This window comes from Hypanus sabinus, chromosome 13, assembly GCF_030144855.1.
Source record: "Hypanus sabinus isolate sHypSab1 chromosome 13, sHypSab1.hap1, whole genome shotgun sequence".
Taxonomy (NCBI): domain Eukaryota; kingdom Metazoa; phylum Chordata; class Chondrichthyes; order Myliobatiformes; family Dasyatidae; genus Hypanus; species Hypanus sabinus.
Genome location: NC_082718.1, coordinates 32,485,773 through 32,508,899, shown reverse-complemented (window position 1 = coordinate 32,508,899; position 23,127 = coordinate 32,485,773). Strand labels below are relative to the sequence as shown.

At 38.9% G+C, this 23,127-nt stretch overlaps 1 protein-coding gene across 2 annotated transcripts in view; it reads left to right on the top strand.

Annotated features, from left to right (window-relative positions):
- Positions 1 to 19,422, top strand: part of hdac10 (histone deacetylase 10) — a 40,378-nt gene extending 20,956 nt beyond the window's left edge. For both annotated transcript variants that reach the window (XM_059987436.1, XM_059987435.1), the window contains exons 17-21: positions 230 to 286; positions 2,565 to 2,646; positions 8,500 to 8,688; positions 10,176 to 10,323; positions 16,842 to 19,422. In XM_059987436.1, coding sequence (XP_059843419.1) covers positions 230 to 286; positions 2,565 to 2,646; positions 8,500 to 8,688; positions 10,176 to 10,323; positions 16,842 to 16,864 — 499 coding nt within the window. In that variant the 3' untranslated portion in view covers positions 16,865 to 19,422. The remainder of the gene's footprint in view (positions 1 to 229; positions 287 to 2,564; positions 2,647 to 8,499; positions 8,689 to 10,175; positions 10,324 to 16,841) is intronic.
- Positions 19,423 to 23,127: the final 3,705 nt, after the last annotated feature.

The window sequence follows — 23,127 nt, the reverse complement described above, 5'->3', positions numbered from 1 at the left end:
CTATCATTTCGCATTTCCCCCTTCCCCCCACTACTTTCAAATCTCTTAATATCTTTCCTTTTGGTTAGTCCTGATGAAGGGATTCGGCCCAAAACGTCGACAGTGCTTCTCCCTATAGATGCTGCCTGGCCTGCTGTGTTCCACGAGCATCTTGTGTGTGTTGTTTGAATTTCCAGCATCTGCAGATCTCCTCGTTTGCCTGTTAATTCTGTGTACTTTTTTCCTCAAGGGTTTTACTTCTAGTGGTTGGAGAAGCTGACATTCCAGCTGATATTAAAGCTGATGAGTAAGTTTCTTTTGTTTATCTTCAAATGGTATTTAAAATCTTGAATTTTTTTTTGGAAATTATGTCATGGCTGTTAAAAACCTTGGTGATATCATACCTGAAATGAGCAATTGAAAGACTGTACCTTAAAGAAGATATGGAGATTTTGGTGGCAGGTAGCATAGATCTCTGAAAATAGTATTTGGAATTCAAGAATTAAATTACACACACAAAGATTTTACTCCTATATTTGTAAGATTAAGAAGTAATTGCTCTGTACAGTAGCATAGTGGTTAGTGCCGTGCTTTACTGTAAGACTCAGGTTCAATTCCCACCACTGTCTGTAAGGAGTTTGTATGTTTTCCCCATGAACCCGGGGCTTACTCCCACAATCCAAAAGAAAGATGTATGGTTAGATTTAGTGAGATGTAGCAATACTGTGTTGGCCAGAAGTGTGGCAGTACTTGGAGGCTGCCCAGCACAATCTTTGCTGATTTGATTTGACACAAATGATACATTTCACTGTATGTTGTGATGTACAGGTGACAAATAAAGTTAATTTCAAAGTAGTCACCATATGCTATCCTAGAAATCTTTACTTGATCAACAATTCAGGAATTAAGATGGATAGATTTATCTTTAACTTACTGCCCTATGTCCTGCTCCTAGAGGATACCGTCTCAACATCAGGGCCAACTCTTTCAAGAGTAAAGTTAGGAAATCCTTTTGCATGCAGGGACTGTCAGGAATGTGGAATTGTCTACCACATGTGAGGTGTACTGATTGTTAATTTGAAACTTAGGTTGTAAACTAAAAATAATAAGGAATATGAGCTAAAGACATTATCTCCCTGAATACTGGTGCCAATGTAAATATGCTTCTAAATTGCTCCCACAGTTTAAGAATGGGTGTTTTCAACAGCTATAAATCTTCAGTGGTTAGGAAATCTTAGAAAATCTTCTGTAATTATTTGTTGTAGAATAAATAATTACAGAACACTTTGAAAGCATTAACAGGATTGATCAAACAACATGGACATACTTAACAAATCCACTGGCATTTCTTGAGTGTAACTCGTAGGGAGAATCAGCAAATGTAACATAGTTGGACGTTCAGAAGGCTTGTGATGAGGGCCATGTGAGTAGTCAGTGTGCAAAATTAAAACACTTGGGATTGGAGTAAATATACTGGCAAGGATAGAAAATTATTTGACAGACAGTAAGCAGGATAGGAATAAATGGGAATGAAGAGTTTCGGCCTGAAATGTCGTCACTACCTCCTCCCATAGATGCTGTCTTGCCTGCTGAGTTCTGCCAGCATTTTGTGTTTTTAGGAATAAATGGGTCTTTTAAAGCAGCAGACAATGATGGGTGGGATGCAATAGGGATCAATACTTGGGCTCCAACAGTTCACAACATGTGCCAGTGATTTTGATGAAAGGACTAAATCCTGGATCTACATTTGCAGATAACACGGAGCTGGAAAGGGCCAGGAACTGTGGCTTATTTTCCTCCTGCTTAGTTATTTGCGAAATATATTCTCATTTTGTCCCTAATAAATATATCTGACAATCAAATATTAGCCCTTTTTTTTTGTAATTAACTTTTTATCCTCAGAAAGGACTAATGGAGGATAAACTTAAATTAAAAATTGTGTTTGCATTCTCAACCATTGAGAAGATGTAATAGAAACAACAATTGAAGATTCAGAGTCCATTTATTGATCATTAGAGGTTACTTTATAAATATGGCATATCAGCACATGTACTCAAACTATATTGGAGATGCTGGAATTCCTCTCCTTATGTATTCTAAATGGTAAATGATAACGAGATGATCACTAGGGTCTCCTCCACCCATTAGAGATATCTATCAAGAGTGCTGCAGCCAACAATCTCTTTGACCCCCCCCCCCCACCCCCAGCATCAGGCAGGAGATACCGTAGCATGAGGGCAAGAACTGTTAGGATGGGAAATAGCTTCTTCCCCAGGCAGTAAGGTGACTGAACTCCCTGCCACCACCCTGGTCTCATCACATCACATATGAAGCGCCACTTGTGTTATCCTGTTTACTTTTAACTTGGATATTCAGCTTATTATTTGTTAATTTATTTGTGGTAATATTACTTTATGTGTTATGTGTGTGAGTTATATGTACTGTGTTGTGCACCTTGGACTAGAGGAACATTGTCTTGTTTGATGGTGTACATATATACGGCTGAATAACAATAAACTTGAATTTGAACTTAAGAAAAACAAATATTGAAAACTATATGAAATTTTTTGAAATGTTATTTTCAGGAAAATCCTGGTGGTGTACATATGTAGGAAGCATGACACAATGGAAGTAAACAATTACTTTATCCCGATTTGCTGGAAAGAGGTAAGTATAGAAAATGGCTATGGCATATTTATCATGGAAATGCATGCCAAATTCAGTTTGGGAATTCTTTATATTCCATTAATTAGATCATTTGGAATTTCCTGGTGGTTGATAACTAGTTCATTGGTTCAAGGATTTAGTGAAGGATCCTTGCTTCAACATTGACAAATGATTTGCAGTCTCTTGCAAATTTCTACAGATGTATGGTGTACGGCATTCTGTTACATCACCCACCTGGTATGAAGGTTCCAATGCTCAGGATCGAAAGAGACTGTAGAGCAGGGGTTCTCAACCTTATTTACGCCATGGACCAATACCATTAAGCAAGGGGTCTGTGACCCTGGGTTGGGAACCCCTGCTACAGAGGGCTGTAGACTCAGCCACTCCATGGAGTGACATGTGATGAGGATGTTAGGAGAATTCAGGGTGACTTGGATAGGCTGGGTGAGTGGGCAGATACTTGGCAGATGGTGTTTAATGTGAATAAGTGTGAGGTTATCCACTTTGGGAGTAAGAACAGGAAGGCAGATTATTATCTGAACGGTGTAGAGTTAGGTAAGGGAGAAATACAAAGAGATCTAGGAGTCCTTGTTCATCAGTCACTGAAGGTGAATGAGCAAGTGCAGCAGGCAGTGAAGAAGGCTAATGGAATGTTGGCCTTTATTACAAAGGGAATTGAGTACAAGAGCAAGGAAATCCTCTTGCATTTGTACAGAGCCCTGGTGAGACCACACCTGGAGTATTGTGTACAGTTTTGGTCTCCAGGGTTAAGGAAGGACATCCTGGCTGTAGAGGAAGTGCAGCGTAGATTCACGAGGTTAATTCCTGGGATGTCTGGACTGTCTTACGCAGAGAGGTTAGAGAGACTGGGCTTGTACACGCTGGAATTAAGGAGATTGAGAGGGGATCTGATTGAAACATATAAGATTATTAAGGGATTGGACAAGATAGAGGCAGGAAATATGTTCCAAATGCTGGGAGAGTCCAGTACCAGAGGGCATGGTTTGAGAATAAGGGGTAGGTCATTTAGGACAGAGTTAAGGAAAAACTTCTTCTCCCAGAGAATTGTGGGGGTCTGGAATGCACTGCCTCGGAGGGTAGTGGAGGCCAATTCTCTGGATGCTTTCAAGAAGGAGCTAGATAGGTATCTTATGGATAGGGGAATCAAGGGATATGGGGACAAGGCAGGAACTAGGTATTGATAGTAGTTGATCAGCCATGATCTCAAACTGGTGGTGCAGGCTCGAAGGGCCGAATGGTCTACTTCTGCACCTATTGTCTATCACAGGTGTAATCCTCCCCGCCATTGAGGATGTCTCCAAGAGGTAGTGTCTCAAGAAAGTGGTATCCATCATTAAGGATCCTCACCATTCACATCATGCTCTCTTCTGATTATTACCATCAGGGAGGAGGTGCAGGAGATGTTGAAAACCCACACTCAACATTTTAGGAACAGCTTATTTCCCTCTGTGATCAGTTTTCTGAACAATCTACGATCGCTACCTCATTATTCTTCTTTAGTGTTTTTTTGTGTAACTAATTTGTATGTCTTGCGCTGCACTGATGCTTCAAAATAACAAATTTCATGACATATATCAGTGATAATAAACAAGATTCTGATTCTGAATGATGAGGAAGGCTTGGAGGTGTGGAAAAACAATGGTTTCCTTTTGTAGACTGATAGAATAATATAGCCCAGAGTCCAGTCACTCAGATCCACTCTTTCCATGCTTATCAATTAATGAGGTTCTATATTGATTCTGCATATCAGACTTGGACCATAGCCTTCTTGTGTCTTGGTGAATCAAGTGTTCATCCAGGTACTACTTGAGCGTTGTGAGGGTACCAACTCCATCGTTTACGTTCCAGATGGCACCCACCCTCTGGGTGTAAAAAAACATTCTCTGTTCCACTGTAACCCTCTTGCACCTCACCTTAAACCTATATCTTCTAATTTTAGACATCCCCATATTAGGGAAAATTTGCTTAATAATCTGTCCAAGCCCCTGATAACTTTGACGTACACATATCTGGTTCAAAGTTCAAAATAAATTTATTATCAAAGTACATATGTATATGTCACGTACACAACCCTGAGATTCATTTTCTTGTGGGTATTCACAGTAAATATAGGAAACACTATAGAAACAATGAAAGACCATCTCCTCAGATTCCTCTGCTGCTAGGAGAACAAACCCTGCCAATCTAGTATCTCCTCATAACTGAAACACAGAACATAGAACAGTGCAGGCCCTTCAGTCCATGGTGTTGTGCCAACCTGTAACGTATTCCAAGATCAATCTAACCCTTCCCTCCAAAATGAACCTCTTGTTTTCTTTCACCCATGTGCCTAAGAGCCTCTAAGTATCCCTAACAACCGCCACCCATGCACTTACCACCCTCTGTGAAAACAAAACCCATATTTTCCTCGAATCACATTAAACGTTCAAGTTTAAGTTTAGTTATCATTCAACCATACATGAATACAGCCAAACAAAACGGTGTTACTCTGGGGCCAAGGTGCAAATCATAGTACCAACTATCATAAACAGCTCAAGACACATATAGCACACATAAGGTAGCAAGCATTTATAAGATATCAGCAAAATACAGGCACACAAAAATTATAGTCCAAGACCCTGAATGCATGAACGGTTCAGCAGTCTGCACTTGAACACAATGTGGCTCATCTTCTGCTAAGCGAACACTGGGGATTGCACTGACTCCAGCTTGGATGCCACACCACCCTGCCCCCAGCACTCCACTGGAGCGCTCCAACTCCAACAGCTCTCCCCAGGTGGCTGTAAACAGGCAACACCACAGGCCTAGTCCTCACTACGACTGAGGCCACGCAGCTCCCTTGCCATCTATTATTGCCGTCCACCAATAAATCAGTGAATCGGACTTGCAGCATTCTATATTAATAATGCGCTCTCATATTAGCCAATTCTACCCTGGGGAAAAGTTACTGGCCATTAACCCTATCTATACTTCCTGTCACTTTGTATACCACTATCAAATCACCTCTAATCCTTCTTTGCTCCAAAGAAAAAAGACCTAGCTCACTCAGTCTTTCCTTATAAGGCATCCTCTCTAATCCAGGCAGCATTTGGTAAATCTCCCCTGCATTCTTTCTAAAGCTTTCACATCCTTCATATAATGGGGTGATCAGAATTGAACACAATACTCCAAGTGTAATCTAATCAGGATTTTATAGATTACCTTGTGGGTCTTGAACTTAATCCTCCAACTAATGAATGCCAACATATGATGTGCCTATTTAATCATCCTATTAACTTGTACAGCAACTTTGAGGAAAATATTTAACATGATTTACCCCAAGATACCTCTGTTCTAACACACTGCTAAGAATCCTGCCATTAGCCATCTGCCCTCAAGTTAGACCTTTCAAACTGTATCACTTCACAGTTCACTGGATTGAATGCCATATGCCACTTCTCAGCTCAGCTCTGCACCCTATCAGTGTCCTGTTTTTACCTTCAATGACCTTCTACAATATCCACAACACCACAAATCTTGGTATCATCTGCAAACTTATTAACTCACCCTTCCACTTCCTCATCTAAGTCATTTATAAAAATCACTAAGTGCAGGGAGTCCCAAAACAGATCCCTATGGAACACCATTGGTCACTGACCTCTAGGCAGAATATGCTCTATCTAATACCACCCTCTGCCTTCTGTGGCAAGACAATTCTGAATTTATGCATCTAAGTTTTCCAGAACCTATATCTCCTGACTTTCTGAATGATCCTATCATGGGGAACCTTGTTGAACACCTTACTAAAATCCATATACACATCTACCACTCTGTCTCAAGGGACCTGGAAAAAACCTAGTGCCTTCTCCTCTGCATGTTCACATCCTTTGCTGACAAGTGAATAGATACAGAAGATTCAGCTCCCTAAACTAAACATAGCAACAAAATCAATAAAACCATAAACCTGGCTATAGTTGGACAGACCAAATGCCCAGATGTGATTGAGATGCTAGCTCACCAGATGGAAGAAGATAAGGAACAAAAAGAATTGGGCATTGTCAAAGCATAACAAACCTCCCTAAAATCATAGCTTGCTTCTCATCATATTTAAATCAAAACATTCAAATCAGAATAGAAGGACATCCATTTGGATGAGGAGGAATTTCCTTAGCCAGAGAATGGTGAATCTGTGGAATTCATTGCTACAGGCGGCTGTGGAGGCCAGGTCATTAGGTATATTTAAGGCAGAGGTTGATAGGTTCTTGATTAGTCAGGGCATGAAGGGATACAGGAAGAAGGCAGGAGATTGGGGCTGAGAGGGAAAATGGATCATCCGTGATGAAATGGTAGAGCAGACCCAATGGGACAAATGGCCTAATTCTGATCCTATATCTTATGGTCTAAATTGCAATCCATTATTTTAATAGTCAGAACAAGACTACTGTTTTTGTAATATGCTGCTTCTGTAACATGTATAAAATCAATTACATACCCCTGCAGAAACAAAAAAATCAATTACTTCATGGGGATATAATGAAATACAAGGCAAGTAGGCACGGTTATTTATTACTGTACATGAAACTGCCAAATGGAGAAATCTTCATTAATTGTTAAGATCTAGATTTAATTCTAACAATTTAGCGGAGTTGTTTTGCTATTTGGTCCATATCCGTGTATATGGGATGTACAAAACACACTTGTTATTTCTCTGTATAAGTAAACCTAACCTTTTTGACCTAGAAGTGATTAGTTAGGGTAAAAGCGATGGACTCATATCTGACTGGAATTGAAATTGATATACAGCAAGATGCCAGAAATTACTGGTTTATTTGTAATGTTTCATCAGGAATTCACAATGCGAGTTTCTGAATGGTGTATATTATTCAAACAATGAAGGTTTTTAGGCAGGTGTTCTTAACTGTTTTTATGCCATGGACCCCTTTGAAATTCCAGTGAAGCCTATGGACCTCCACTCATAATAATGCATTATAACATGAAATGTGAAATGAAAGTTATCTGTGATTGCTATTGGTGACAAAGTTACAGGTAGTGCTAATAGTACTGTGGTTTGTTGCCTACATTCATAATTGAAGGAAATGCTAAATTTCAGTTAGAGGTTCATGAAAATAAAGATGTACATTTTTCTCCAAGTTCATGAAAACCCCTCCACCCCCCAGAATCTATCCACAGACCTCAGGTTAAGAACCCCTGTTATAAGGATTAGAAAGAAAAAATACATGAACATCTCATCATCAGTGTGAAAACTGAACCTTTACTAAATACAGCACTAATTGTCTTTTAATATGTTCACAATTCAACACTCAGAATAATTGAAGTTGTGAAAAGACCGGTGTAAATGATGTGAGCATACTTCTGGGAATTATATATCGCAGGTTATCTAAGGTTAAAGTTCAGTGATATTTCACTGCCTACATCACTCAGTTCTATACTTTGGATCTTTGTGAAGTTGTGTAAAATATATACTGTACGTTTCCTTTCCTGTGTTTAGTATGAACTAGTGGGTTTAAAATATATTTTTAATTGTTATCACTGCAACAAGAGAACATTCTTGATTTTTTTATTGTGCCTTAAATTCTAGTATTTCCACTTGATCAAAGCCTCCTAATTTGGGCTAATGCTTATATTTTAAAGAGAATTCCCAAAATTTGGAGATATTGTATCTTTCCTGGAAGGAGAGACTTTTTTTAATTAAAAACAGAAAAAGCCCTTTCACCGATTGCCAGCCTAACTGCAGCAAGCAGCAGTCCAATGTCCAAAGCCACTTGCCTGTGCTTCTTTCTTTTTAAGATGTAACCATTTACATATTCAATTTGTGAAATTTGTTTCTCACAGGATAATGAATGCGATGGGGATCTTCTATATGCAACATTTGAGTTAATTTTACCTTTGGCATATGGCCACAGACCTGAACTCGTGATTTTGGCTGTGGGAGGTAACACTGGAATTGAAGCACTTACACTAGCTCACTTGACACAGTTGCTGCAGTTGTTTGCTGAAGGTCAGATCCTTGTAATAAGCCAGGTATGCTAAAGTTAACTGAATTATTTTAGGCTACTGATTAATTTTTTGTTTGCAGTGGTTTAACATATTTAATTTGCATCAATGTACTGTGTTTAAAATGACCAGTCCTGTTGTATTTACAGATTTCTAGCATGGTACATTTGAAAACAAGTACTACAAAAGCTTTATTGCTACAAGGTTTTGCTGACTAAATTATCACTAAGGAACACCTGTATACGTATATTCTGACCCACTTCCTGTAGGTCAGATTGGTTAGTCAGATCCCAGAGTGAGCTGAAAGGTTTGTTTCCATGCTGAATTGCCAATAAATTGACTAGCTGATCTATGCCAAGGATGTTGGGGGGGGAGGAAGCAATCCCATTTGCTGAGCCCAATGGTGATCTCCATTAAATAGTAAATTCGTGCAATTCAGCAGTAATATCCCTACTTTTACTAAATTCACATAGCAAAACTAACAGTATTCCGAAACCATCCCTCAAGTCACATAAGACTGGGACCATTAGCAGTGATATATGTGTCCACCACGTGGCTCTAAGAATTTTTGTGACTGCAAATCCTGCTTTCATCATTCATTGTGTAAACCCCTGCTCTTATGCCCATCATTGATGATCTCGTGACTTTGAAAAGACACATGAAGAAAAAGTGCTAAAAAGACATTGGAAGGTGGAGATTGAAAATCTGGCTGAGTGGTATTATAACAACAATCTCTCACACAATGTCAGCAAGACCAAGGAACTGATTATAGACTTCAGGAGAGGGAAACCAGATGTCCATGAGCCAGTCCTCATCAGAGATGGAGAAGACTAGCAGCTTTAAATTCCTAGATGTTGCTATTTCAAAGGACCCGTTCTGGGCCTGGCACACAAGTGCAATTGTAAAGATAGCATGTCAATGTGCCTACTCCCTTAGAATTTTCAGAGATTCAGCATAACATCTAAAATTTTGACTAACCTCTACTGATGTGTAGTGGGGAGTGTATTGACTGGCTGCATCACAGCCTGGTATGGAAACATTAATGCCCTTGAAAGGAAAATCCTCCAAAAAGTAGTGGATTCGGCCCAGTACATCATGGGTAAAGCCCTCCCCACCACTGAACACATCTGCTTGAAACACTGTCATAGGAAAGAAGCATCCATCAGCAGGGATCCTCACCATCCAGGCCTATTTATATTTGTATTTGTACAGTTTGTTGCCTTCTGCACTCCGAAGTTGGGCGGTCTTTCATTGATCCTGTTGTAGTTACTATTCTATGGATTTGTTGGGTATGCCCACAGAAAAATGAATCTCAGGGCTGTATATGGTGAGATATATGTACTTCAATAATAAAATTTGCTTTGAACCTTGAATAGACACCATAGGGAATGTTGAAATAAACTGGGAAATTCTGATTTTTTTAAAGCTAACATTACAGCACTAACCTAGTTTGCATTAAAAGAGAATTTTTGTATTAAAATCCAGTATCATCTTAAATAGATTTTTTTCCTTAGGCTTCTGACCTTGTGGAGACTTTGACAAGTTCCTTGCTAGGTGACACTTTACCTGCAGTAGGGTCTCTTGTTTTAAATCAAGAAAATGTACTCATGTTGATGAAACTTAAGCAAGAACTGAAGGAGCACTGGAAATTACTGGACAGTGGTAAGCAAAAAAAATCTTTACATATGCCAGTAATGCAGTTCATGGTTATTTCTGTCCCTCAGTCCTTTCTTTAACACAGGTAACTGCTATTACTCTATCCAAGGTCAGAACTTTTTATAGTGACAAGAAGGGTTGTACCACAAATTGATCAATATCTTTTTCAAAACAAGGAATTAATGTTCTTTTTCTTCCCTCAAAGTGTTTTAAAAAATAATGTTACATACAATTGTTTCACCATTCTGAAATGAAAATTGAATTGGTAAAAGATGACATTAAATTCCATTTGTTGTGTTAATGCCCTTAAAGTAATTAAACCTTCCATTCACTGATCTGATTATCGTTCCTCTAAAGAACCATGATACCCATTAAGTTTGCAGTATAGTTGTTTTTTATCTCTGCATTGACTTGTTAATTCTGGCTATCTTTGTGAAATAAAATCAAACAATTCATTTCAGGATAAAGGAGCAGTCATCCATATTTCCTTTCTTGGGTCTATACTAGCATCAAATTTTTCCACATAAGTGGTTTGCCATTGCTTTCTTCTGGGCAGTGTGTTTACAAGATGGGTGACCTTAGCCATTATCAATACTCTTCAGAGATTGTCTGCCTGGCATCAATGGCCACATAAACGGGACTCATGATATGCACCGGCTGCTCATACAACCATTCACCACCTGCTCCTATGGCTTCGATTGGGGGTAGGGGAGACTAAGCAGGTGCTACGCTTTGCCCAAAGGTGACTGCAAGCTAGTGGAAGGAAAGAACACCTTACACCTCCTTTGGTAGAGATTCAGTGCCAGCTGCACTACTCTAGCACCAGAACAAATTTTTGCATAATCTTCACTGTTGTTTCAAATGAGTATACAGACAGAGTAAGCCATATGTAATCATTACAGATATTATCATTACCTTAATTTTCTCAATAGTATGTCAGGATTTGCCTCATTGGAAATCAGGCAGTAGCTCTAGTTATCCAAATGGGGCACGAAGGAAACTGCAGTCTACTTAATTATAGAATCATTGTGAGATACAGCATGAGAACAGGTCCTTTGGCCAATTGAATCCTCACTGAACATCAACCACCCACTCATACAGATACTACATCAATCCTATTTTTACTTTTTAGATCATTAAAACAATAGAAAGCTTTTGACAAGAACATGCCATTCAGCCCAACAAATCTTGCCAAATTCCTATTCATGTAGTAAGTTGAAATAATTATCGAGTTTAGACTTGAAAGGTACTACTCTCAACTACACAACTAGGTAGTTTGTTCCATGTGTCCATGATCTTAGTCTGAAATATTCCCTTAACCAGTCTCGTCCTATGGCCCTGTGTCCTTGTTGATGGCTTACTTTTGAAGTAGCAGCTAGCATCCACTTTACTTATACCCTTAATGATTTTGAACACTTCTATTATGTCTCCTCTCATTCTACTACTTGAACTAAAAAGACTTAATTCTTTTCAATCTTTCATACCCTGCAGGCCTGGAATGAGTCTAGTCACCTTCCTCTGGACTCTCTCCAATGCCTTCACATTGCTCACACAATATGGAGACCGAAATTGTACACAGTATTCAAGGTGTGGCCTCACAAGCACATTATGCAGCTTAAGGAGAATGTCTTTTGAATTGAACTCCATTGAGCGCATTATATAGACCAAAGTTCTATTATCCTTCCTAATCATTTCTGTGCATTGTCTAGATGTTGATAGTGATGGGTCTACCAGGATGCCTAAATCCTTCTCGTACTCAAGACCCCTCCATTGTATGTTTATATCTAATATTTCTACTTCCTATATGTAATATTTTACATTTACTCACGTTAAATTTCATTGCCATTTATCTACCCAAATCTGGATTTTGTTTAGATCTAACTGTCTTGATTCTGCTGCTTGACTGTTATCAGCCCATCTCCCTAGTTTTGTGGCAGCAGCCCCAAAACCGATCCCTGCAGAACCTCTAGGAGTGAAAATGATCCTTTCACCATAACTCGTTTTCTTTTTTTGAGCCAATTCTGCACCCATTTGCTCACCCTACCCTGAATCCTGTAATTAGATCCTTAACGTCTCGTGGGATACCTTGTTAAAAGCCTTCTGAAAGTCCAAGTAAATGATGTCAACCACTCTAATATTATCATAAATTTTAGTTAATTTTGTCACGTTATCGTCTGCTCTCCCAGGATTTTTACTCACCTAGAAGCTAGGGAAATTTTACAGTGACCAATTAACCTTGTGATCCACAAGTCTGGAATATGGTAGGAAGTTGGGGTATTCAGAGAAAACCCATTCAGTCACAAAGAAAACATGCACTTGCCATGCAGACAGCACCTGAGGTCAAGACTGAACCTGCTTCTCTGATATTGTGAGGCAGTAGCTGTGCAACTGTGCATCAGTGTAACTGGTAGATCTGGCTTACTGAATAACCCATTATTTAGTGCAACACACACAAAACGCAGGAGGAACTCAGCAGGTCAGGCAGCAGTTTACATTTCAGGCTGAGACCCTTCTAAAGGATCTCAAGGAAGGAGGAAGATGCCAGAATAAAAAGTTGAGGGGAGAGCAAGGAGACTAGCTAGAAGGTGATAGGTGAAGCCAAATGGAAAGGTAAAGGGCTAGGAAAGAAGAAATCCGATCATTTGGAGAAAGCACAACAGTTGCAATATCCTATTTTTATATCAAAACTAATACTGGTGTGCAACTTCAATTGCTCATTAAGTTTAAATTGCATAGTGGCATTGTATTTTTGTCATTTGTATTAAATGCAGTATATTAAATAGTTGAGCAAGATTTAAAATTTCACCTGGATTGAAAGAACAACACAGAATGTGGAGATTCAAGATTTTTTGAAACCTCATCAACGTCATCATTTTGACAGCCCTGTTTTCATTGGAAGGTTTTGTTTTGGCAGTCATTCTTGTCCTTAAATTGTAAAGATTAATTGATGTACAAAAGTAAAGATGATTTTCTTCAGCAACACACACAAAATGCTGGAGGAACTCAGCAGGTCAGACAGCACATATGGAAATGAATAAATGGTCGATGTTTTGGGCCGTGACCCTTCATCAGGACTGAAAAGGAAAGGGAAAGATGCTAGAATATAAATTATCTTCATATGCATTATTCATAATATCAAAGCATCATCTACAGTCATGGCCTATGGAACTATTCTAATGATTGTGTGTCCTTATACAGAATTAATCAATATATATTGAAGATTAAATGACACGCTATATTTGTATAATGACTAACCTAAAGACTTTTAGTCCTAAGTTTTTATGCATTTCTCCATTTATTATTAAAATTGGTATTTTATCATACAAACTAAAGATCTGGTATCTCGCTTGTACAATTGCATGTGTAGGCTGCAAATTGAGGGAAGACTCACAAGCTGTAGAAATGTGGGTTTTTAAGAATGATGAAACTATCATGGAAGGGCAGAGAACAAATGAAGTGTTGCAAAAAGCTGGAATAAAAAGAACTGGAATCATCAATCAGGAAATGGCAACTGGAATTTCTGGGACATACTGAGGAAAGAGAAACTCAATCATCTTGCAGTGATGGGAAAAAATAATGGAAGAAAAAGTTGTCAAAAGTGCATGACATTCATGAGTTACATCAAAGCAAAAGTTTTGAAGAGCTTATTAGAACTTTTCAGATTAAAAGCACATGGAAGACCATGACACAGCATATTGCTGATGTGTAAGCTTTTCTGCATTATTGCCTTGGGGAAATGGACAAAAGCACTACCAAGATTTCATAATGGTCAAAGCTACTGAAATACCTACTGTCACAAACTGGATGAACAAAACCATCAAGACTTGAGCAAGAATGATCATTTTTTAAAAAGCGATACAAAGGCCTGCAGATGTTGGAATCTGGAGCAACACAAAAATCTCCAGAAACTCAGTTCAGGCAGCATCTGTTGGAGGGAATGGACAGATGTTTCAGGTTAAGACCCTTCACCCGAACAAGTACTTCTGTGCCAGTTTTCCAATGAACACCTTGCCTGCCTCCCTCTACAAACTTGATAGTCCATAGCAGCCCGCAGAGTTTCAGATCATTTTTAAGTCTTTGACTAAACTATAGGTCGTTGGTCCTAAATACCTGCTTGCATAGGTCTGTGGCAGAATTTGTGTTTGATACCTCTCCTTCAAATTGTCTTAAAATGTTTTAACTTAATAACTGTGCCTTATGAAATGCAGATTGTTGAGTTTAGCTCCATTCACCATGTAAGTAAAGTGGGTAGTCCCAAAATTCATTTCAACAATCAGCCTGAAAGGTAAATATTAATTTTGGAAATCTGATCCAGGAGTAGAGTAGCATCTGGATGGCAAGTGTTGAATTTTTATATTCACTTGGTATTTGTCCTATTTTACTGATTTCAAATTAATTCAGTCAGAATTGGCAATGTCATTAAAATTTAAAAAAAAATCAAAACTGTTGTGCATTAGTTTGTGTTTATGTACAACAATAGATCTCCATACTATTAATCACGACATACTGTCCAGCTACTGTTAATCCGCGCGTTTACAACGGTATATTATTTTACATGAATTTATATTTACAATAGTTAAAGTATATTAAAGGAGTGCAATAATGTATCCACAAGTACTGTTACAATATCAGTTTAACATTTATGTTGTTTCCATTTCCGAGTAGCAAGGGTCAATTGAGTGTTTTTCTTGTGCCACAAGTAGATTTTATTTACTATTATATTGGAGTCCTGAACGTTCCCAATGAGGACGTACTGCACGGCTCGGTCGTTGCGGGTCATTTTCTGCACACAGTTTGCATTGACAAGAAGCCATTGCTGAATAACGGTCCGAGTTCCGAAGGGAAACAATGAACCGGGGCTGATTATTTCCACTCGTCCCACCAAGTTATACTCGGAATCATCCGAAGCATTTCTCTGTTTGGTCAGCATAACCTTCACAGCTGCGGACGAAGGAATAAAGCACCATCATCTATTGTTCAGATAGACATATATGACATACAAGTCAAAGGACTAAGCCAAAAGCACATTTTATACAAGTGGTTGCATTTCTATTGCCCAGTTTTATGTGATATTTATTTATCATTAAGAAAAGAAACAAAAATCTTACCGAAATTGTTTTGACACAACGTTCGCAAAACTGTTCTGTGTGCCCCTGGTTCCTCTGTGTTCGGGCAACCCTGGCAGATAGGCTTCGGGAAAACTAAACGGCAAAGACATACAATTACTTTATTTTGAAGTTATGCTTCTTATAATAAGCTATCGTTTTAGCTAGTATTTAAGAACGAGGTGTAACAACGTCACCGCGAAAGCTCTCATTATGGCGCCGTGACTCTCACGTTTTCGGTAGTCTGTGGACTCAGCGTAGGTCGATGTTAAACAGGTGTCTTCATCGGCTGGGAATCGGTCGCAGGAAAGAGCGTCGGGCCAAGACAGACCTAGGCAAGCGAGGACCTGACTACAACTGTCCCGAACAGCCACACACATACTCCTGCACGGCTGGATGAAGCTGCAACAGTGTAATGAGACTTCTTAATGCTCCCAAATATTACGCATTCATAAATCGCAAACATATTATCCTAAGTAACTTTCAAGGCTTCGTGTTATCGATATTTATTGCTGATGTACTTATTATTACTAATATTTGCACGGCTTGTTGTCTTGTACATTGAGTTCTGCTGGGTGCCCTCTTTCAGTGATTCTATTGTAACACACAAAATGTTGGAGGAACTCAGTAGTTCCACCAGCACTTTGTGTTGCTTGGATTTCCAGCATCTGCAGATTTTCTCGTCATTGTATCTATTATGTTTCTAGTATTTGCTGTGAATGCCTACAAGAAAAACAGATCTGGCGACATATGTACTTTTCTCTCTTTCAATATTTTATTAATGTATACAAGAATATATAACAAATATAGAGTATGTATATATAAATTACTAACAGAATACAGACAATAGAAAAATTGAACTGTATAGGACTGAGTAACATATGTATGTATAGTACTCCGGTAATGATGACTAATTCTGCAAATTTATAAAGAGTATACATTAGGAATTTTATGTATATAAAAAAATAGCCCCTACCAAGAAAGCCAATGGGTAAGAACAAGGAAAAGTGTTTTAAAAACGTTTTAATACTAATTTTGAACCCAATTCTCTGACTGCTCTCTTTGGTATTCTCGGAACTCAAGATATAACTTTAACTCCCTAAGATTTGTATGTTCTGGCTTTTATCTCACTTATGGCGAAAAGACGGATTTTGCTTAAATGGAAAGAAGCAGTTTCTCCTACTCACATGCAGTGGTTAGAAGACATTATGATTCATCTTAGATTGGAGAAGATTCGGTGTTCTATTTCTAATTCAGTACAGTACTTTTATACGACATGGGGTCCTTTTATGAACTACTATTATTGTGAGGTTTTTTTCTACGTAGATGTTATTAATCGTGTTATTCTTTGTTAACAACTTGGCTACACTTTTTTTAATATGTACTTTTAAAATAAGTTTACTTTGAATTTTTGACTAGCTGGACAAGGTGATCAACACTAGCGACAAGATACTCACGTATCCAAGCAAACCGGAGCAAACAAGGAACAGAGAAACGTTCCCGCCTGCGAGTGGCATCCTGTCCGAATCAGAGACTCCCATTTCACGGACTTCGAAATAACCTCATCGAGGGTTTTGTGGCCCAAGAAATTTGGAAGCCTCATTTCTGAGTATCCGACATCCTGGCACAGTCCCATTTCTTTAGGCACGGCCACACACTTGGTCGATATTCCGATATCGAAACAATTGATTAGCACCGCCTGCAGGGTACAGAGCAGCGAGAAGAGATATCCCCGTTTACGAGACATTCCTACAGGGTGCAATGACAGCTATAAATTATTCTGTTCTTGTGGCTGTATTTATATATTTTGCGAACTATTCCATCTGTTATCAGTGGCCCAACAAAAGTATTTGAGATAAGCCTTAATTTCTATTGACCAGTCAAGGATTGTAAACACTTTCTTCAGTCTGCGCGGAGTCATCGGCAAATGGGTCATTAGACTGTATCTAGTTAACGTTCTTTGTTGCGAGGTGCCTCTGTTTATTAACATTAAATATCAATTAAGAAACATCTTTAACAACCCTAATAAAGATAGAATCAATTTAAGAAACTATACTGGCGTTAATTTTCAATAGACAGACAGACTCCTGAAACCCCTTTGTTTCTGTGGTATTTCGACAAACGGCGGAGTGAGAAATGAAACAAAGGAGTTTTCCGACTAGGCTGATTGTCTCCCGTCTCGTGTCTTGAATGCAAGCATTCCAGTGGAGACGAGTTTCTGATTCTTTAACGTCTGCAGTTCGAGCAGCAAGTTTGCAGAGTCAGAAAATCAAACTCGTTAAATATGAATTGATGTTTTCTGTGATAAGTGAGCTATACGCAGACTTCAATTTTCCAGCATACTTGACCGGCCTTCCTGCGGTCATCCGCGCCCTGGTATCGGAATCAGGTTTACAATCACAGACAAGTGTTGTGGCATTTGTAATTTTGTATAATTTGAGGAAATGGGTTAATCCAAAATAAATTAACTTTTAAAAAATATATATTTTTTCAGAAAGTTGCCATGAAACTAACACTGACGAATCTGAATGAGGTTTAATATCACGGGCATATGTCGTGAAATTTATTGTTTTATGGCAGCAGTGCAATGTAATACATAATAATGTGGGGGGACTGTGAATTACAATAAGTATATGTGTATATTGTAAGTTAAATAAGCAGTGCAAATTAGAAGTTAAGAAAGTAGTATGGTTCAATGTCCATTCAGAAATCGGATGGCAGAGGGGAAGAACCTATTCCTGAATCGTTGAGTGTGAGCCTTCAGGCTTCTGTACCTCCTCCCTGATTGTACCAATGAGAAGAAGGCAAGTCCTGGGTGATGGGGGTAGTTAGTGATGGAGCATAGAATGTAGGAAATCTACAGCACATTACAGGCCCTTCGGCCCACAATGACCATGTAACCTACTCTAGAAGATGCCTAGAATTAACCCACTGCATAGCCCTCTATTTTTCTGAGCTCCATGTACCTATGTAAAAGACCCTATTGTATCCACCTCTACCACCTTCACTGCCAGTGCATTCCATGCATCCATCACTCTCTGTGTGGTAAAACTTGCCTCTAACATCCCCCTTGTACCTACTTCCAAGCACCTTAAAACTGTGCCTCCGCATGCTAGCCATTTCAGCCCTGGAAAAAAGCTTCTGACTGTCCACACGATCAATGCCTCTCATCATCTTGTACACCTCTGTCAGGTCACCTCTTATCCTCCTTTGCTCCAAGGAGAAAAGGCCGAGTTCACTCAACCTATTCTCATAAGGCATTCTCCCCAATCCAGGCAACGTCCTTGTAAATCTCCTCTGCACTCTCTCTATAGTTTCCACATGCTTCCTGTAATGAGATGACCGGAACTGAACACAGTACTCCAAGTGGGATCTAAAGGTTGTAATGAAAATTTTGCTTGTAGTAGGTCACAGGCACATAACATTGCATAAGTAGCATTCACAAGAAGAACATTAAACATAACTTATCCAGTTGAACATAAATAGAATTAGAACAAAAAATCCATTGTAGCTCAAAGTGATCATCAGAATGTTCATAGAGTTGTTATACTGATGTAGTCCTTCGGGTTAAGCAGGTTGGTTCAAGAACTGAATGGTGAAAAGAAAGCTACTTCCCTCTGGACTGCACTGGTGCATGACTGCCCAGGAGCTGAAATGCTGCCATGCATGCAGCCTTTGTTGCTGCACAGCTAGAATTTGATTTTTTATGATGTTAATATAATTTTTAAATTATGCTAATATTATTTTCAAATCTATGATAGTATAATAGTGAAATGCCTTGAAATTCATGATGTATTAATGTGTATAATCCTTAAATTTTTAAATTAATATATATTCTGTAATCTTTACAGTACTGTGCAAAAGTCTTAGGCACATATACACAGCTGGGGAGCCTAAGATGTTTGCACAGTACTGTTGTAATTTTGTGTATTGCACTTTACTGCTTCCACAAAAAAAATCAAATTTCTTGACATGTGAATGGTGATACACCTGATTCTGATATAGATCTCTATTGTTGACTGAGTGGGAAGGGGGTAGGGGGAGGGGAATCATGGTTGGGAAAAGGGGAAGGAGAGGTAGGCACTAGAGAGACATTCTGTAATGATCAACAAGCCAATTGTTCGGGATCAAATGAACTTGCCTGGTGTCTCAGGGCAGGGTGTGACTAAACCTACTTCATCCATCCCACAACCTGGCACTCCTCTGCCATTTGTCCCACACCCCTCCCGTGGTGCTCCACCCTCACCATTCCCAGTATCCTTTGCTCCACCCCGATTTACAAACTCACTCTCCGCTCCTTGTTGACAAATACAGTACTATACATTGAAAAATTTTAGAGTTTCAACGTATTTACATTATCAGTGTTTCAAGTTACAACACTGTTGCAAATTGTAACAATAAACACAGCAGCTCATTGTTGACAAACCACCAGCACCATCTATTCAAAACATTTTAATTTTACCATTGTGCCTGTCAGTGGTTTTGACATCATTTACTCGTGTTGTGAGTAGTGCTTTGTGTTTGTTGTGCATACTTTATTACAAAATAAACATTTAAAGTGCCATGCAGTTTTCAGACAGTGTAAAAATTTACTGCTTAGATCAATGATTGGTCCACACAGCTGTAAAAAGTACAGCATTGAAGGAAGCAGTTGTCTTGAACATGCAGGTGTGGGAGCTCGGGTTCTGTACCTCCTGCCAATGGTAATGGCCTGGATGATGGGGATTATTAATAATAGATGTAGACTTTCTGAGGCTGTGCCTCATGTGGATACTATTGATGGTAGTGAGGCATGTACTGAGTTGAGTCCACCACTCTCTGCAACTTCTTACATTCCTGGCCATTTTACGCTCTTGCAAGAGGAGTAGGAATGCACCTCAAAACATCAAAATTACTGAAACCGAATAATCTGGTATCATTTATAACTTGCTTTAAATGCGACAATTTCCTTTGATCAGTTTAAACATTGAACTGGAGTGGGGGCATATCATCCTCAAATGCAACAAGCTGAGAAAGGAGAAGATTTCAGAATTGTGTATTTGTAATTTTAGAGGTAACTAGCATGTTATTTTTAATTACTTTATTCTGTACCAACATGAAGAGAAATTAGGAAATCTTGCACCCAGTATTTGTTCTTGAATTTCCAGTTTGGAACATTCTGTTTTCCTGGTGTTCAGTACATACAGTAAAGGGTGTGATCTGAAAAGTAACCTTGGCATTTGTGCTCATAAACCTAGAATAGTGAAATTGCACAACTTCTCCCAAGTACTCAACTGTGATATCATGCACATTACCAGGAATATGCACACCAAGGTTTAGAAAACCCATACACAAACAGGAGAAAATCTGCAGATGCTGGAAATCCAAGTAAAACACACAAAATGTTTTAGAAACCGCTGAGTTTCTCAAGCGGATTGTTGCTCAACCTCAGTGATGTGAATTACCATGTTGGAAATATTTTTGGTGGATGAATGAGGAGATCTCATCTATTCTACTGCAAAGCTGTTATCTTCAGTGTCGATGGAATCATCGAATTTTCATAAGGACTGTGATGGCTTAAAAAGGTGGCATCCTTCGTTAAGGGCTCCATCAGCTCCAAACCATGCCCTCTTCACATTGCTAACATCAGGGAGGAAGTAACAGGAGCCTGAAAGCACACCCTCAGTGTTTCAGGAATAGCTTTTTCCCTGCCATTAGATTTCTGAAAATACATTGAACCCATGAACACTACCTCGCTACTCTTCTTTCTCTTTTTGCGCAGCTTACTTAATTTAACTTTTAAAAATATATATACTACCATAATTTGCAGTATTATTATGTATTGCAATGTACTGCTGCCTCAAAACAACAAATTTCATGACTTAAGCCAGTGAAAGTAAACCTGATACTGATTTGCCATATCAGCTGCCTGCTCCAACATTTGTGGGAAAACCTGTGGTCCCAACAGTGGCCTGACCAGTCACTTCACAGAACTGAAAAGGAAGCAAGAAGATTTCTTTTTGCTCTAACAATATAATTCTACTAGAGACTCTGGGTCTTGGCCCAAAACATCAACTTTTTATTCCTCTCCATAAATGCGGCCTGACCTGCTATGTTCCTCCAGCATTTTGTGTATGTTACTCTGGATTTCTAGCAACCGCAGAATCTCTTGTGAATATAATTCAATTCTTTTTCAGAGGCAAAGATCAGAATCCTCTGATCCAAAGGTAAAACAGTAAATAGTTACCTAAAACCTAAAAGTGTAACACTTAAAATATTCCTTTGGATCTCTAAACTGCCACTGTTCATGTGTTTAAAATAGTTGCAGAGAAAGTTATGCTTTAAAAAAGTGTCTGTAGTTACAAAGTTATAACCATATTTTGTAAAGTTAGTTATAAACTGTATCTAGTAATATTGTTTATATGTATTACTGTGCAAAAGTCTTGGGCACATATATATAGCTAGGGTGTCTAAGACTTTTGCACAATTGCGGAGTACTGTGTAATTTTAAGTACTGCGCTGTACTGCTGCCACAAAAAAATTTCATGACGTATGTGAGTGATGATAAACCTGATACTGATATGGGTCTCAATTGTGGACTGAGAGTGGGAAGGGGACAGGGAGAGGGGAATCATGGTTGGGAAACGGGGAAGGGAAAGGGGAGGGAGTGGGAGCACCAGAGAGACATTCTGTAATGATCAATAAACCAATTGTTTAGAATCAAATGACCTTGCCTGGTGTCACAAGGCTAAATGTGTCTTTCCCCCACTGCCTGCCCTTGGCACTCCTTCGCTGCCACCTTTCCCTCACCCCTCCCTCAGGGTTCATTCCCAACATCCTTCGCTTTCGCCAGATTTACAAACTTGCTCCCTGCTCCACGTTGACAAATACAGTACTGTGCAAAAGTCTTAGGCACCCTAGCTATATATATGTGCCTAAGACTTTTGCCTAATACTGAATTAACTACAGTTACAAACTATATTTTTATATTTTATAATAAAATATTATACTTCCTGTCTCAATATATTTATCGATATATAACTTCTATAGATGTACTGTGGAGAGGATTCTGACAGGCTGCATCTCTGTCTAGTTTGGGGGTGGCTACTGCACACGACTGAAAGAAGCTGCAGAGGGTTGTAAATTTAGTCAGCTCCATTTTGGGTACAAAAGTGGTGTCTCAGAAAGGCAGTGTCCATTATTAAGGACCCCAGCACCCAGGGGCATGCCCTTTTCTCACTGTTACCATCAGGTAGGAGGTACAGAAGCCTGAAGGCACACACTCAGCGATTCAGGAACAGCTTCTTCCCCTCTGCCATCCAATTCCGAAATGGACAATGAACACTTCCTCACTTTTTTAATATATATTATTTCTGTTTTGCACTATTGTTAATCTATTTGATATACATATACTGTAATTGATTTTACTTTTTTTTCTATATTATGTATTGCATTGAACTGCTGCTGCTGAGTCAACAAATTTCACGTCACATGCTGGTGATAATAAACCTGATTCTGATTCTGGTATTTTAAAAATTGGGATCATTAACCTCCTCAGTGCCAGCTCTGACTCCCTTTCCAATTAAAAGAAATGGAAAAAAGAGGTCAGTCTGATTGACCTTTATGAATATTTAAAGTTCACACTTCATTCTTAAGTAAGCACCAGCCCATTTCACCCTTATCTGTCTTGCTGAATCTTAATGTTAAATGCCTCACAGCACCAAGG